Genomic DNA, 13,844 nt, shown 5'->3' with positions numbered 1-13,844 from the left:
TGAGCTTCCATATGTTATTTTTTACTGCCTGCTCTTTAAAGCGAGTTTCATCAGTGCATTTGGATGATGGCCCTGTAGTTTGACTCTGCTTCTCGCCTCTGCAGATACGGATGGACTCATCAGCCAAGCACTTTTGTTGGGAAATTTTGAGGGTGCCGTGGACCTGTGCATGCGAGCAGAGCGCTTTGCTGATGCCATCATCTTAGCTATAGCTGGTGGGGAGAACCTCCTAAAAGAGACCCAGAAGCACTACTTTGCCAAGCAGAAGACAAAACTTTCCCTGGTAAGTGACAGTTTTTATGTATCCACTGAGCAGGAGAAGGTGTGCAATATCTTTGGAGAAATTTGTCTGAATATGCGTGGAAATGCTTTGGCAGGAAATAGAATGTCAGCAGAATCTGTGCATCTCTTCTTGGCTCGACATTTACTCTAATATCTTGGTAGTTTTATGACAACTTCATGTTGTCCACCTGTAGTGTCTGTGTTCTCTGTTCCTATATTTTTTTTTTTTTTAATCTAATGGTTTCTGCCTCGGCTCCCCATGCTTGTAACCTGTGGAGCTTACTGCTCCTTCACAGCTCAGCTGGGAAGGTCCTAGCTTACTGCTTTACAAATGGGGAAGTGTAGCAGGGGTTAGGATATCCAAAACTGTATTCCCGGTCATTGATACTAGCTGCTCTGAAACAGGGTATGTGTTAGGTCTTTAGTCTTGCGTAGTGTGGCTGTTCCCATATTCTTTCAAGTGCTTTGTTGGACTTTTTTACTTTCCTCAAAGGCATCGTGTTACAGTTTCTGTTAATATTGGGATGCTAGGATAGGTGAACCTTAATGTACCGTGAAGTAGTTGCTGCACAGTGGGAAGTGTGCCTGAAAGTGAGCTATCGCAGTGGGTGCACTTACTTAAGCAATCAGCTTATCTTTCTCTTCAGTGACTGACAATCCTTCTGCTTCCCTTACAGCTCCTTTCCTCCATTGTGCAGCAGAACTGGCAAGATATTGTTTGTACGTGTGATCTACAGAGCTGGAGGGAGACACTTGCCATCTTGTTAACATATTCAAAGCATGAGGACTATACCCAGCTCTGTGGTATGCAGTGTACTATGTTTTGATATGATTTCCCTTAGAGGAGGGCACCTCTGGGCTACTTATAGGAAGAAATAGATACAGTTGAGGAAGCAAAGCACTCTACTCATTACAGCTAGGTGTAATTTATGTAAGTGTGGACTCTTCGAGTTAGGAGAATGATAGATGCATGCTGTAGCTGAGAATCATGGTGTACAGTTATATATTCTGGTATTTCCTAGTACTAAGCTGAGACACTGAGAGGGTGATATTTGTTATTTTGTTCGGGAAGAAAGGTATTTCCTTCACAGGAAAGGGTCAGGTGGCTTCACTGCTTCTGGAAGAGGTTTACCCTTCCAGCACATTTCTCTCCCTTTTTAGCTCAGAAACAGGGATTAATGGATGCTTGATGACTTCAGTAGTTTCCTCAATCCTGTTAACAGTCCAACATGCTTAGTAACTGGTTGTTCTGAGAGTCAGTCACAGGGCAATCTAGTGACTGAATCTGATGAAGTTGCTCATGTTGGTTAGCTTGGAACTAGCTCTTGGCTGAGGGGAACAGCTAAGTGCTGTTGCAGAAATGTCAGTGCATTATACAGGTAAGATGACACAACTTGAAATGCAAGAAAATATGACATCTTCTACAGACAAAAACTTCTACAGACAGTGGAAAGTGGCTGTGGCACTACTGATAGTGAGAGCTCTAGCTTATCTTTATTTCCTAGCATTTGCTGAACATTGACAGCTGCCAGACTACTAGCTGTCCCTGGTACTGGACACTGCTGTTGCCTGGAGATTCTCACTCCTCTTTGGAAAAAACTATTGTATTTTTTTCACTGAATTCATCTGCCTTTTTTAAGATTTTTTTCCTTTCTTTTATATGTCTGGACAGACATAAAAATTTACAGATATAGCAAAAATTACTTCTCTTTTCAAACAAATTGAAAATTTGAGTTTCCTTAATGATGCCCATTTCTCTGTCTTATCCAAGAATTATAATGCAGCTGGTGAAGGGTCTGGAGCACAAGTCTTATGAGGAACAACTGAGGGAACTGGGGCTACTTAGTCTGGAGAAAAGGAGGCTGATGGGACACCTTATCACTCTCTACAACTGCCTGAAAGGAGGTTGTAGCGAGGTGGGTGTTGGTCTCTTTTCCCAAGTAGTGAATGGTAGGACAAGAGGAAATGGCCTAAAGTTGCACCAAGGGAGGTTTAAATTGGGTGTTACGGAATATTACTTCACTGAAAGAGTTGTCAAGCATTGAAATAGAGTGCCTAGAAAAGTGGTTGAGTCACTGTCCCTGGAGGGATTTAAAAGATGTGTGGAAGTGATGCCTGAGGACATGATTTAGTGGTGGACTTGGCAGTGTTAGGTTTATAATTGCACTCGATAATCTTAAAGGTCTTTTCCAAGCTAAACAATTCTATTATTCTAATTAGGTGCAAATCAAGAACTGTCAAACCTTTTTATGCCAAGCCAGAGTAGAATTGCTAAGAGATGAGCATTAGGGTTAATGAGCAATTCAGAAAGGGAGTGTGTTAAATTTTCACTGTGTTTCTTCCTTTCTAGACATGCTGGGTGCCCGCCTGGAGTCAGATGGAGATGCAGCCCTGTCCGGCAACGCCTGCCTCTGCTATATCTCATCAGGCAATGTGGAGAGGTTGGTGGAATGCTGGGTAAAAAACCATGAGACTTCATCACCCCTTGCACTGCAGGTACAAGTGCTATAATGTTTGTTTGACTCCTCTTTAGGACAGTCTGTTAGCACTGGCCAGTTTGCATTGTCCCATCAAGCAGAGTATCTGGCTTACAGCAGACAATGAGACCTATTCACAGTCATCAAGGTGTCTCCTAGCCTGTATTATGGGCTTACATTCACGGATGTTTAGACTGCACCTGTTTTCTCACTGGTAGTTTCCTGTGAGTACATTTACTGCTGTGCTTATCATGTCTGACTGTAATGCTCCAGTTATCTGGCTGTACTTTCAGAACAGCCTCTGGCAAAGTTAAGTTTAGACTAATATTCTTACTACAAGTAGAGTGAATGGGAAATAACAGCTTGCAGATAAATCAGGGCTTCTAAGTCAGTATTGTTACTCCCCTGTTACGCTTAAACCAGTCCTGGCTAAGTCCTAAGCCCTGTTGTGTCCACCAGACATTTGAACTAGACAGGTCTTCCACTCGCATATCTGCAGATAATGCCCTCGGCTACAGAGTTCCCTGGTTTTGCAACCCCACTAGTAAATAACAGCAACAAAAAGGCATCTTCACTATTCCTGATTCTGTTTGGAACTGGCTTCCTCCAGTTAATGGTTATCAGCCAGTAATGCATGTATCGTTCTGCAAATATGAACATTACTGTTATTTCTAGGAGTTGAAGTAGCTTTAAATAACTAAAAACTTTCTGGTCTGTTTGTCAGTAATAGTACCTTTTCCTAGTGAATTTCTCCTGGTGGGGTTTTAGTCCTTGGTCTTCCAAGCTGATAGCTGGTAACTTCTAGAGTTACAATAGTAACTGCCTAGTAAAAAGATTGCGGTTGATTGGAATGTGCCTGTGCCTCCTGATTTTCTTTTTTTCTCTTAAGATAAAAGTAGCAGTGTAAGGTTTTGCTCCCTGGTTCCTGTTTTTTCCTCCTCAAAGTGCACTAGAGCAAACAGTTACCAGTGACAGTATCTGGTGCATAGTGGTGTAACTTCTGTTCACATTGTTCCCCATGTCAGTTGAAAGTGGGAAAGCCATCTAGTATTGTCTCGGCATGAGACAGACCAGTAGAGCAAGTCAGATTCTGACTGGTCTATTTCTTCCCTCCCCCGGCTTATTCAGGATCTCATAGAGAAAGTGATGGTGCTGAGCAGGTCCATTGAGATGCTCCGAGGCACAGCAGGACCAGTGCCAGGCCCTGTCTGGGCAGAACAAATCACCCAATATGCCAGTCTCCTGGCATCACAAGGATGCTTGGCAGCCGCAATGAATTACCTACCCAGCAGCTCTAAAGAGGTGAGTGAGAAAGAGTTCTTGTGGGAAAGAGTAGTATATGGGGAAAAATGAAACTGTGTGAGAAGAAGCTTGCGTTTCGACATGGATCAGGACTTAATATTTCACCTTAATTGTAGTAACTTGAGTGTAAAGGTATGGGTTTTTTTTTCTAGGACACAACTTTTGTCTTAATTTGCTTTTTCTTTGTAGTACCTTTGATTCAGGGAAAAGGAAGGGAGCTATAGAACTGTAAAATGGTTCCTGGAGAGCAATGCTGGCAAGCAGCTCTCCAGAGAAGCTGCATCTGTATCTGAAACTAGCTGGTGGAGGGAGGGAGTAGAGAAGTAGCCAGGTAGTTTGAAGTAAATCTAATTCCCAAATGTGGGTAGGGGTTGGGGAGGGAATACTCTAAAGACTGTGGGAAGGATCTGTGAGACTTCATCTGCCTGGGAATATGGCAGGTGATGTCCCAGATTGTCACTTACAGGTTGTGGTTGTTTTTTGTCCTGGTGGCTATTGGGGAAACTTAATTTTGCAGGTTGATTCTTTGTGCTTTGAGTCAGAGTCTGCTTTGAATGCCTCCCCAGCACCTTCCATCTGAGGCTCTCAAGGCACTTTTCCTAAAGCATAGTTTGTTTTCCTAAAGCATAGTTTTTTTTCAGCTTCTGATTGAACAGCTCCGAGACCGTCTTTTCCATGCTCAAGGAGAGAATGTGGGTGATCAGCAGCCGCCTCCTTTTCCCTACACCCGTGTCAACGTAGGCGTCATTAAACATACGTCTCCAGCAGTCAAAGGTGGTTCTACCCCTGAAGGAGCAGCCCACAAAACAGGTCCCAGGCATCCAGAGAAGGTAGGTCTTAAACTCAAGTGTTCACAACTTGGGGAGAGGGAGGAGGGCTACTGGGTTGTAAAAGACAGGAAGTAATATGAGATAGTACAGATTGCAGGCACTGAGGAACTCACCAGTGATGTCCTTCACTGGAACAAACACAAGCTGTGTGGTAGTTCAAAAGCAGGCTGTCTGACATATTTTTGCAAAGCCCTGTCTCACATGCAGTCACTGGAGGAGACTTTTAAAAGCGCAGTGATCCACTGATCTCTCATATGCTGAGAGAAAAGGGGGCTGTGATTCACTCTCCTATGCCCATCTCACCCTTGTATCTCAGTAAAATTAGTGTAGTGCAGCTTCATCTCAGTTCTTGCACAAGGTGACTGTTCAGGAAGTTTTGCGTCCAACCTCAATTACTTCATTAGTTACTGTGGTCGTGCTTCCAGGAAGTCACTGTATGGGAAACAGCTCCCGAGGACTAATGCTTTTGAAAGCCAGAGACTACTCTGAAGAGTGTGGTGCCTAGCTTGTTGAGCAAGTTATGTAGTGGCAAAGGCTTTTGATCCGATCCACCCAGGGAACTGACAACAGCAACATATTTTCTTGCCTGAGAAGTGACAGGGATAGAAAGTGCATCGGCTTGTGTGTGTATGCATGTGACTGTGCCAGGTCTTTGCAAGTTCTTTGTTTTTCAGTTACAGCCCAGCTATCAGTCATTTGCCTCTTCAGCACCTTCTCAGCCTTCAGTGCCTTCCCTCTTCACACCTCAGCCAGTGCCAGCAATGTCTATGACACCTCACCACATTGCCCCTCCCCAGGCTGGCACAAGTACACAAACAGTCTATTCCAGAGGCCCTCCGTACCCACAGCACAACTTAGGCTTGGTTCCAGCAACCGCTTCAGGGCCAGGTAAGTGCTGTCTGATATCAGTGTCCATTCTCCAGGTTTTCTTAGACTAAAGCCTTCAGTATGGATTGCTGCTCTACTTTCTTCTTCACAGGCCTATTTTACTTGCAAAGAACAAGTCAGCTGTCTGAGACGCTTCTCTATGCTTCTGACACATCTAGTTCTAGCAAGTGTTGCTGTACATCCACTGATATGGATATGTAGGAGTGGAGAAGCCACAGCTGACTTTGTGGAAGAGTTTGATTGATGTAGCCTGGGTTTTGGGGGATGTGCCTGGCATGGATATTTTGGGGTGTGGCTTGAAGAAGGGCAGACATACTAGCATGGAGAGCCTCAGGAGCAGTTTGCACGTGAAACAAATGATGCTCATATACTCTCTTTCGCATTTATAGTTGTGCCACAGTCTCAGCCATTTGGACCAGCGGGAGTCAGACCTATTGGTCCTCCTCCCTTCCCCAGCCAACCTTCTCTGCCAGGACAGTCCATGCCCATGACATCTCCTGGTGTTCCACCACCTGGATCTGTGCTCTTTAGTCCAGCCCCAGTCCCATCAACGCAGCTTCCTGCAGCTTGTCCTCTCCCAGTGGAAAGCCAGCCTCCTGTAGGTTTCTCTTCAGCACCTTTCAACTGCCCCATGAACATGGGTTACCCTCAGGGAGGTCCTGGTGCTCCATCTACAAAGCCGCTGCCAGCAGCCAGCATTCCTCCTCCTCCTCCCACAGGTAAGTACTACTTGTGTGACTTGTGTGTCCAGGACAGTCCTGGGTGGGGTTTGTTGTACATAATGGACATAAACCTTCTGAGGCCTGGTCTGTCATCGTAAAGGCTGGATGTGGTACTGAGGCTAACCTTACAGGCACGTTGCGCTGCATCTTGCTGTGGTGGTGAAATACAGCAATGACAACAGTTTCATTCAGCCTGTTCAGCAGCTCTGTCCGTGAGGCTGTGGTTACAAGATACTGTCTTTTAAGGTCCCCGGAGCACTCTGAGTAATCACGTACTCCAGAAACGTCTGCTCTGACTGAAAGTGTGGTGATTCCTAGGGAATGCCAGTGGAAGGCTTGCTGATCTTGCCCCTGCCTATGTAACTTACACAAGGAGTGCATTTGAAATGTTGGGAGAGTGGGGTGCTGCTTCTCTGTCCATGGGGTCCCCCTTGCTTAGCTTCAGGATAAGTGACTATCTAAGGAACCTGAAGATGCAGAATACCACAAGACCTGATGAAGTGCATCTGCAGGTCCAGAGAGAACTGGCATATACACTTGCCTAAACCACTGTCCATCACGTTTGAGAAGCTGTGGCAGTTCAGCGAAGTTCCCACTGATTGGAAAAGGGGAAACATAACACCCATTTTTAAAAAGGGAGCTAAGGAAGACCCAAAGATCTACAGGTCTGTCAGTCTCACCTCTGTGCCAGGCAAGATCATGGAGCAGATCCTTCTGGGAACTGTGATAAGGTACATGGAAAATAAGGAGGTGACATGTCTTCCAACATGACTTCATGAAGGGCAAGTCATGCCTGGCAAGTTTGGTGGCCTTCTATGATGGGGTTACAGCGTTGGTTGATAAGGGAAGAGCAACTTCTACCTGGAATTGTGCAAAGCATTCAACATTGTCCCGCATAACATCCTTGTCTCTAAATTGGTGACACATGGATTTGACAGGTGGACCACTCACTGTATAAGGAATTGGCTGGATGGTCGCACTCAGAATTGTGGTCAATAGTTTAACATTCAAGTGGAGGATGGTGACGAGCGGCATTCTGCAAGGGTTCGTGTTGGAACCAGCACTGTTTAACATCTTTGTTGGAAATGTGAACAGTGCACCCTCAGCAGGTTTGGTGATGATGCGAAGCTGAGTGGTGCAATCGACACACTGGAGGGGCAGGATGCCATTCCAAGGGAGCAGGACAAACTTGAGAGGTATGCCTGTGTGACCCTCATTAAGTTCAGCAAGGCCAAGTGCAAGGTCTTGCAGATGGGTTGAGGCACAGTCCCCACTTTCAGTGCAGACTGGGGGGGGATGAAGGAACTCGGAGCAGCCCTGCCAAGAAAGACTTGAGGGTCTTGGTGGATGAGAAGCTGTACATGAGCCAGCCACGTACACTTGTAGCCCAGAAGGCCAACTGTATCCTGCACTGCATTAAGAGAAGCACAACCAGCATGTTGAGGGAGGCGATTTTTCTCCTCCTCTGCGCCGCTCTGGTGAGACCCAGTGTGTAGTACTGCATGAAGTTCTGGAGCCCTCAGCACAGGAGAAATCTGTTGGAGTGAGTCTAGAGGAAGAATGCAAAAGTGATCTGAGGGTTAGAACACCTCTGCTATGAGGACAGTCTGAGAGAGTTGGAGTTGTTCAACTCAGAGAAGAGAATGCTTCAGGGAGACAGTATAGCAGCCTTTTAGTACCTGAAGTGGGCCTGGAAAGAAACCTGTAAAGGGACATTTCACAAGGGCATGTAGTGATAGAACAAGTGGTAAGGGCTTTAAACTGAAAGAGAGGAGATTTAGCAATTTAGATTAAACAGAAGGAAAAAATTCTTTACTGTGAGGGTGGTGAGGCACTGGAATGGGTTGCCCAGAGAAGTCATGGGTGCCATGTCCCTGAGAGCATTCGAGGCCAGATTGGATGAGGCTTTGAGCAACCTGATCCAGTGGAAGGTGTCCCTGCTCGTGGCGGAGTGTTGGAATTAGATGATCTTTGAGGTTGCCTCCAACCCAAAACAATCTATGATTTTATAAAACTCCTCTGTCTGCTGTGCTATAGTTCTCCCAGGTTTTTCCTGTTATCATAAATTACTTGCCTGGTAATCACTTCTGGGTTTCTTTGTGCAGCATTGTAGACCTGGAACCTTTCCCCTCTGGGCCTGTAGTTTCAATCCAGCCCAGTCTGCAAGTACTATGAAGTCCTTGCAAGCGTGATGAAGAAAGACTTGTTGGACCTTGATCCCCGTGGATAGGCATTCCCTCTGTTTATTTCTCACAACATCACTACGCCTGGTGCCTGTTAATTCTTTGCTATCTCAGGGGACAGATTTAGCTAGGCTGTGGAGATCCTTAACAAAATTGCTGACAGTCCTTTGATTTTTGAGCAGATGCTTCTCCAAGCCATGTGTATTATGAGAGTGCAGGAACTAAGGCTTTGAGGTTTGCCTCCACCTGGAATTCTTTTCTGAGCTGTGTTTAACCAAGGACTGCAAATCCCACAGTGTGAAGCCTGTGGGGACTACACATAAAGGCTGGATAAATTCCTTTTGAAAAGCTGTCAGAGATAGTAGTCCAGAGACATTACTCACTGAGTAACAGCTGTCGGTGATTATAACTCTCCCACCCTGCCTTGATTTTCAGGTTTCTTCCCTTGGCTAGATCCCCACGTGGATCACGCAGGTAGTACCAAGAGAAGTCTCCGGACCTGTTGGGGAGGCAATGCTGCTTCTTCCAGTGAACTGTGGGAGGGGTGTGCACGTTGTACTTTGTGTGCATGTGTGCATGCTCATTGATTTTTGTTGTTTCTTTGCATGCCTGGGGAGCTATACAGCTGGGGTAGCGAACACACTTGTCCCGAAGGCTAGTGAGAGCTTGGAATATTGGGAGTGAATTGAAAGCTCTGTGCTCTTACTAATGAGTTTGGCTACAGAAAACAGGGACTCCAGCTTCTTCCTTCTCTACTTCCCTCTAGTCTTGGAGGAATTAGTGCATTCTCAGTCTCTATATCCCTGCAGGCAATTGCTAGGACAGCAGGACAGGGAAGCACCTACTTTTCCTTCTTAGTTCTCTAGGCAAGGAATAGGCCAGTGGTTGTAACTCATATCTTGTTTTCACCTTGTTACACTCTCAGCCTTATGCACGGCTTTTCTTGTGCTTGTGCTTTCCCTACATGGTTCAGAAGAGGCGGATTCCAGCATGAGCAGTTGTGGAGCAGAGCTTCCCAAGCAGAATTTAGGGGCTCTGTTTCAAGGGGAACTGGAAAGCCCTTTTGGCTTTAGTTACAGGGCAAAGTTTGGCTTTGAACTTCAGTCCATCTGCTGAGGAGGATTTGGACTGTAGAAGTTTTCTGACTGGTGCTTTGTTCTGTTTTCTGTCCTTGGAATTTATTAATGATGAAGAGTAGGTATCTTCTAGTCTACATTCGCAGTGGAGTGAGGCTCAATGTCTTAGTAGGCTGCCTCTGCATAGAAGATTATGAAGGGAGTCTCAGCTTTATTTAGGAAATCCAAGTACTGAGTAGCCACTTATACCACCAAGCAAACCCTGCTGTGTGGAGTGGGATTCTAGAAAGGGAGTTATCCCTTCAGCAAAGAAACAGAATAGCCGAATATTTCCCTGTTAAAAGAAAGATGATTCCATGGCATGGATTTCAAGCACTTCCTAAAGCCGGAGATGCCTTGCAGTAATTTACTGCTGGGAGGTTCCTTTCTCCTATGAGTATTTACACCCAGTTTTATTGGCAGCATATGGCATGTCCGTATCAGCAGAGCAAATTGGCTTCATAAAGAGTACTTTCCTGCCTGCTTTGTTATGTTTTGATGAGTACTTTCCTTTAGCATGGAAAGGGGCTGCAAGATCACTCAGTCTGAGTGGCCCAGCTTTCTTGCTTTGGAAGTGCCTGAACATGATCCGAACAGCTCACTAGCACAGTGAAGAGAGATCACCGCTTGTAAAAATCCCATGCCCTGACTCTAGCCTGTGACAGTCTTGTTTTTTTCTAGAACAGGCATTGCTGGAGACTGCTGCTATGGGGCACTTATTTCAGGACTGGTGAGAAATCCTGTTTCACAAATAGTATAGGCAAGATAGTCCAAGTTCCATCCCAGTGAAATGCATCAGGGTCCTGTTGTCACGTCTTGATGATTAAGTGCCTGGCTTAAAGACTATGATTTAAATAGCTGTTTCCTGTGAGAATTCAAAGTGCCACTGGGTTGGAATAGTGCCAAGGACTGGTAAGCCACAGGCTCAGTGGGGGCCAGCAACATTCTAGGGCATAGAATCCCTAAGCTAGAAATAAGTGCCAACTTAATTAAACTACTGATCCAAACTCCTCAGAGAGCAAGTCTTGAAATCATAGGAAAAGGGAGGGCAAAAGGAAGCTGCCAGAAATTTAATAATAAAGGTAATTAAAGTAATGAAATACCTATTGCATCTTTCCCCTGTGATTTTTAAAGCTCAGTTCAGGATCAGTGGCTCATTAAGTGTGGTACTGAGCTCTGACAATTCTGATACTGTCCCTTAGAATTATGCTACTTTCTCACAGATTATTCCTGTTTCATAGGCTTCAGATTATCAATGCTGGGGTGACAAAAGAAGCACTGAGGTTTTGTCTAGAGTTGCAGGTACCCTTACAGGACAGCAGCAGACAAGGTAGTTGGAATTTGGCGTTCACAGAATGAAGTGCCGTTACAAGTCTCTTGATACCATATTGCCTGATAGATTTTTGATTACCTGGAGTGAGTTTAGAGGCTGGGTACCACAAAAGCATCTGCTGAGACATGCCTCTGTTCCTAAGGCATTTACTGGTTAACTCTGTTCCCTTCTAGTTGGGAAGTGAGCAAATTTTGCTAAGCTTTGGTTCCGAATGTGATTTTGGAAGATGAAAATTTCAACCCATTCCTAATCTTTTTTCACTTTATCACAGCAACCTGCATTGCTGTGAACTGCCACTCCTGTGAGTGTTGATGAGAAGCCCTTTCTCACTCATAACATAGCCCTCCCTCACTGTCATACCACTGCACTGGATTGATACCCTGTGTGGGGAACCCCAGGAACTCCCTGAACCCTGATGTGCCCACATATGCAGGTCCTCACCAAGGCTCAGGCCCAACTCTGAGGCTGACAACTGCATTCTATGCAGAATGCACAAAGCTTCAGGTAGTTGTGAAGAAACTTTCTGTATGCAAGTGGGTGTGTGCCAGTTGAATCTGATCAAAGATCACCTCATGAAACCTTTGAACAGGTTGAAATGGTCTGAAAGTGCAATGGTGGCAGGGGTGGGAGCCATAGGCCCTTTTGCTGAGGGAAGCTCCAAACCATACGAGCAACCTTGAATTGTTGCTATGGCCATTTTCTCAAAGACATTTGTGTCTTATTCTTTCTCCTGGCAGCTCAGGAATCTTGGACTGATACCTCTGCTGTAAGAGGAGGCCTTCCAAAGAAAAAGGTAAGCTTTCAGCTGCAATATGCATTGTTTGTCTTTTAGCCAGGGACCTCCATGCAACAGTTACATACCTATAAGTGCTTCCTATCACACTTGGCAGGTCACATTCCACGTTGGTGGAATGCTTATGCGTTATATGCATAGCTAGGATTGGAGTCTTAAGTCATCTTGACCCTTGCCATCCCAACTTGCATGCTGTTCTCCAAGGTGGCTGTTTTGTAACAAGGTTATCATCTGTGATACTGCGTCCTATGTCAGTACTTCCCAGGCTGACACGTATTTTTTGGTACTGACTGGGGACATCACGCTCGCTTCACACCTGACAGTTGGGGGCAGCATTTCCCCTCAGCACAGTGAGACCCACAGTGATTTTCCTAAGATCCTGGTAAGGCTAAGGCACTTCTGCTGAAAGAAGTTGGGACAGCCGTAGCTGTAAGCTGCCTGCTATGTTGGCCGTGCTGCTCTCTGCCTTGTAGTGATTGCACTGGAGGACCTGTGAGCTGAGCTTTTTTGCAACAAATGCTCTCAGTATCCCATTTGTGTGACTGCTGCCTGCTGGCAGGTGTAACGAGAAGCTTCTTTGGCACCATTCCCACCCCCTACTCCTCTTCTTTAGCTTGGAACAGACTTCTCGCCCTTTTTCTGGCATCATAGCTGGGAACCTGCTTCAGGCTGTGCTCACTGCAACAGGATTAGCCTCTTGTTAAAGCCATCTCCTTTTGATCTAGCCCTGACGGAGCGAATCTCTCCTGACTCTCTGGCTTAGTAGGGGCATGATGAAGTGTTTGCAAGAGGATTCTCCCCCCATGTCGTGGGATTTTCCCCAACACTTGCTCTGTTGGACACTTTACTGTTGCTAATCTCTACATTCAGGACTCGTGCCGTCGCACAGCCAAGGCGGCTTTCTGAGAACCGATGCTTTCAGGGGCAACAGATCTGTTTGATTGAACAATTCCAGAAGAGTTTTCTTGCTGTTGCTTTGACTGTTCATCTAGGATGCAAGAGGAAAGGCCTCATGCTCTGAGTCAGGGGCCTGAAAGAACAGAGATGCATTACACATCATGTTGAGAACTGGGCACACTGCAAGCTAGAAAAGAAGTTGAATTTGGCTGTGGAGAGTGTAACCAACCTTCCTTCCTCAGACTTGGTTTTCTTGATTATTTTTTTTTTTAATCCTTTCTTTTTGCTGACAGTTGCCTGAGAAATTTACTCCTCCACCCCCCATCACAGCTCCAGTAATGAGTGTGCCCACTGAGCCCCAAGGGATCCATCCTCAGCTGTCCAGGTTGCAAGAATCTGGTCAGTCACCCCCAGGAGCACCCAAGGAAGGCAACCTGCAGGTACCTAGGGAAAGTAGTGTGTTCCCCAGCCAACAGCAGCTTGTCAAGTAGAAAAACAACTCAGCTCTTGAGATTCTTATTATAAGCTGCAGGGCTTATGATGCTGCCTAGCCCTTATTAGACATCTCTGCCTGAATGTTAGAGGGATTTCCAGGGTGGAAAATGACACTTGGGTGCAGCTGGGAGAGAGGGAGGGGGACCAGGCAGGCTGTCAACCTCCTAGGAGCTGGGAACCAACAGAGGCCTCTAGCTATACCACAGCCTGAAGATGATAATCTGATTCTGCTTCCAGGTATTGTCTGGGTTTGTGAAGGGATGAAATTCTTTCTGTTCATAGTTGCAGGAGGGGAATCTACCTGCTCTAGCCTCTTATGCTCCTGTTACATTCATTCCCCTGCTTCTCTCTCTGTCAGTATCACCAGCTACCAGTGGAGAGAGTTGAAAGGAAGGAGTTGCCTCCTGAGCATCAAGCTCTGAAGGCCACGTTTGAAGGGCTGGTGCAACGCTGCTCTGCTGTCGCTACTGATCCAGTAAGTTCTCTCTTCTCTGATCTTTTTGCCATCATAGATGTTTGACAGATGC

At 45.8% G+C, this 13,844-nt stretch overlaps 1 protein-coding gene across 6 annotated transcripts in view; it reads left to right on the top strand.

Moving 5' to 3' along the window:
- The window catches only part of SEC31B (SEC31 homolog B, COPII coat complex component), a 36,682-nt gene that overhangs the window by 18,828 nt on the left and 4,010 nt on the right, over nucleotides 1–13,844 (top strand). For 5 of the 6 annotated variants that reach the window (XM_054070976.1, XM_054070974.1, XM_054070975.1 and 2 more), the window contains exons 15-25: nucleotides 105–283; nucleotides 960–1,086; nucleotides 2,633–2,778; nucleotides 3,888–4,061; nucleotides 4,703–4,891; nucleotides 5,566–5,779; nucleotides 6,169–6,498; nucleotides 9,120–9,158; nucleotides 11,870–11,925; nucleotides 13,116–13,262; nucleotides 13,676–13,792. In XM_054070976.1, coding sequence (XP_053926951.1) covers nucleotides 105–283; nucleotides 960–1,086; nucleotides 2,633–2,778; nucleotides 3,888–4,061; nucleotides 4,703–4,891; nucleotides 5,566–5,779; nucleotides 6,169–6,498; nucleotides 9,120–9,158; nucleotides 11,870–11,925; nucleotides 13,116–13,262; nucleotides 13,676–13,792 — 1,718 coding nt within the window. The remainder of the gene's footprint in view (nucleotides 1–104; nucleotides 284–959; nucleotides 1,087–2,632; nucleotides 2,779–3,887; nucleotides 4,062–4,702; nucleotides 4,892–5,565; nucleotides 5,780–6,168; nucleotides 6,499–9,119; nucleotides 9,159–11,869; nucleotides 11,926–13,115; nucleotides 13,263–13,675; nucleotides 13,793–13,844) is intronic. The other variant, XM_054070979.1, reaches the window with a different exon arrangement.

Source organism: Cuculus canorus, chromosome 7 (genome assembly GCF_017976375.1).
Source record: "Cuculus canorus isolate bCucCan1 chromosome 7, bCucCan1.pri, whole genome shotgun sequence".
Lineage (NCBI taxonomy): Eukaryota > Metazoa > Chordata > Aves > Cuculiformes > Cuculidae > Cuculus > Cuculus canorus.
The sequence above is the reverse complement of the archived record's forward strand: the minus strand, read 5'-3'. Positions and strand labels throughout refer to the sequence as shown.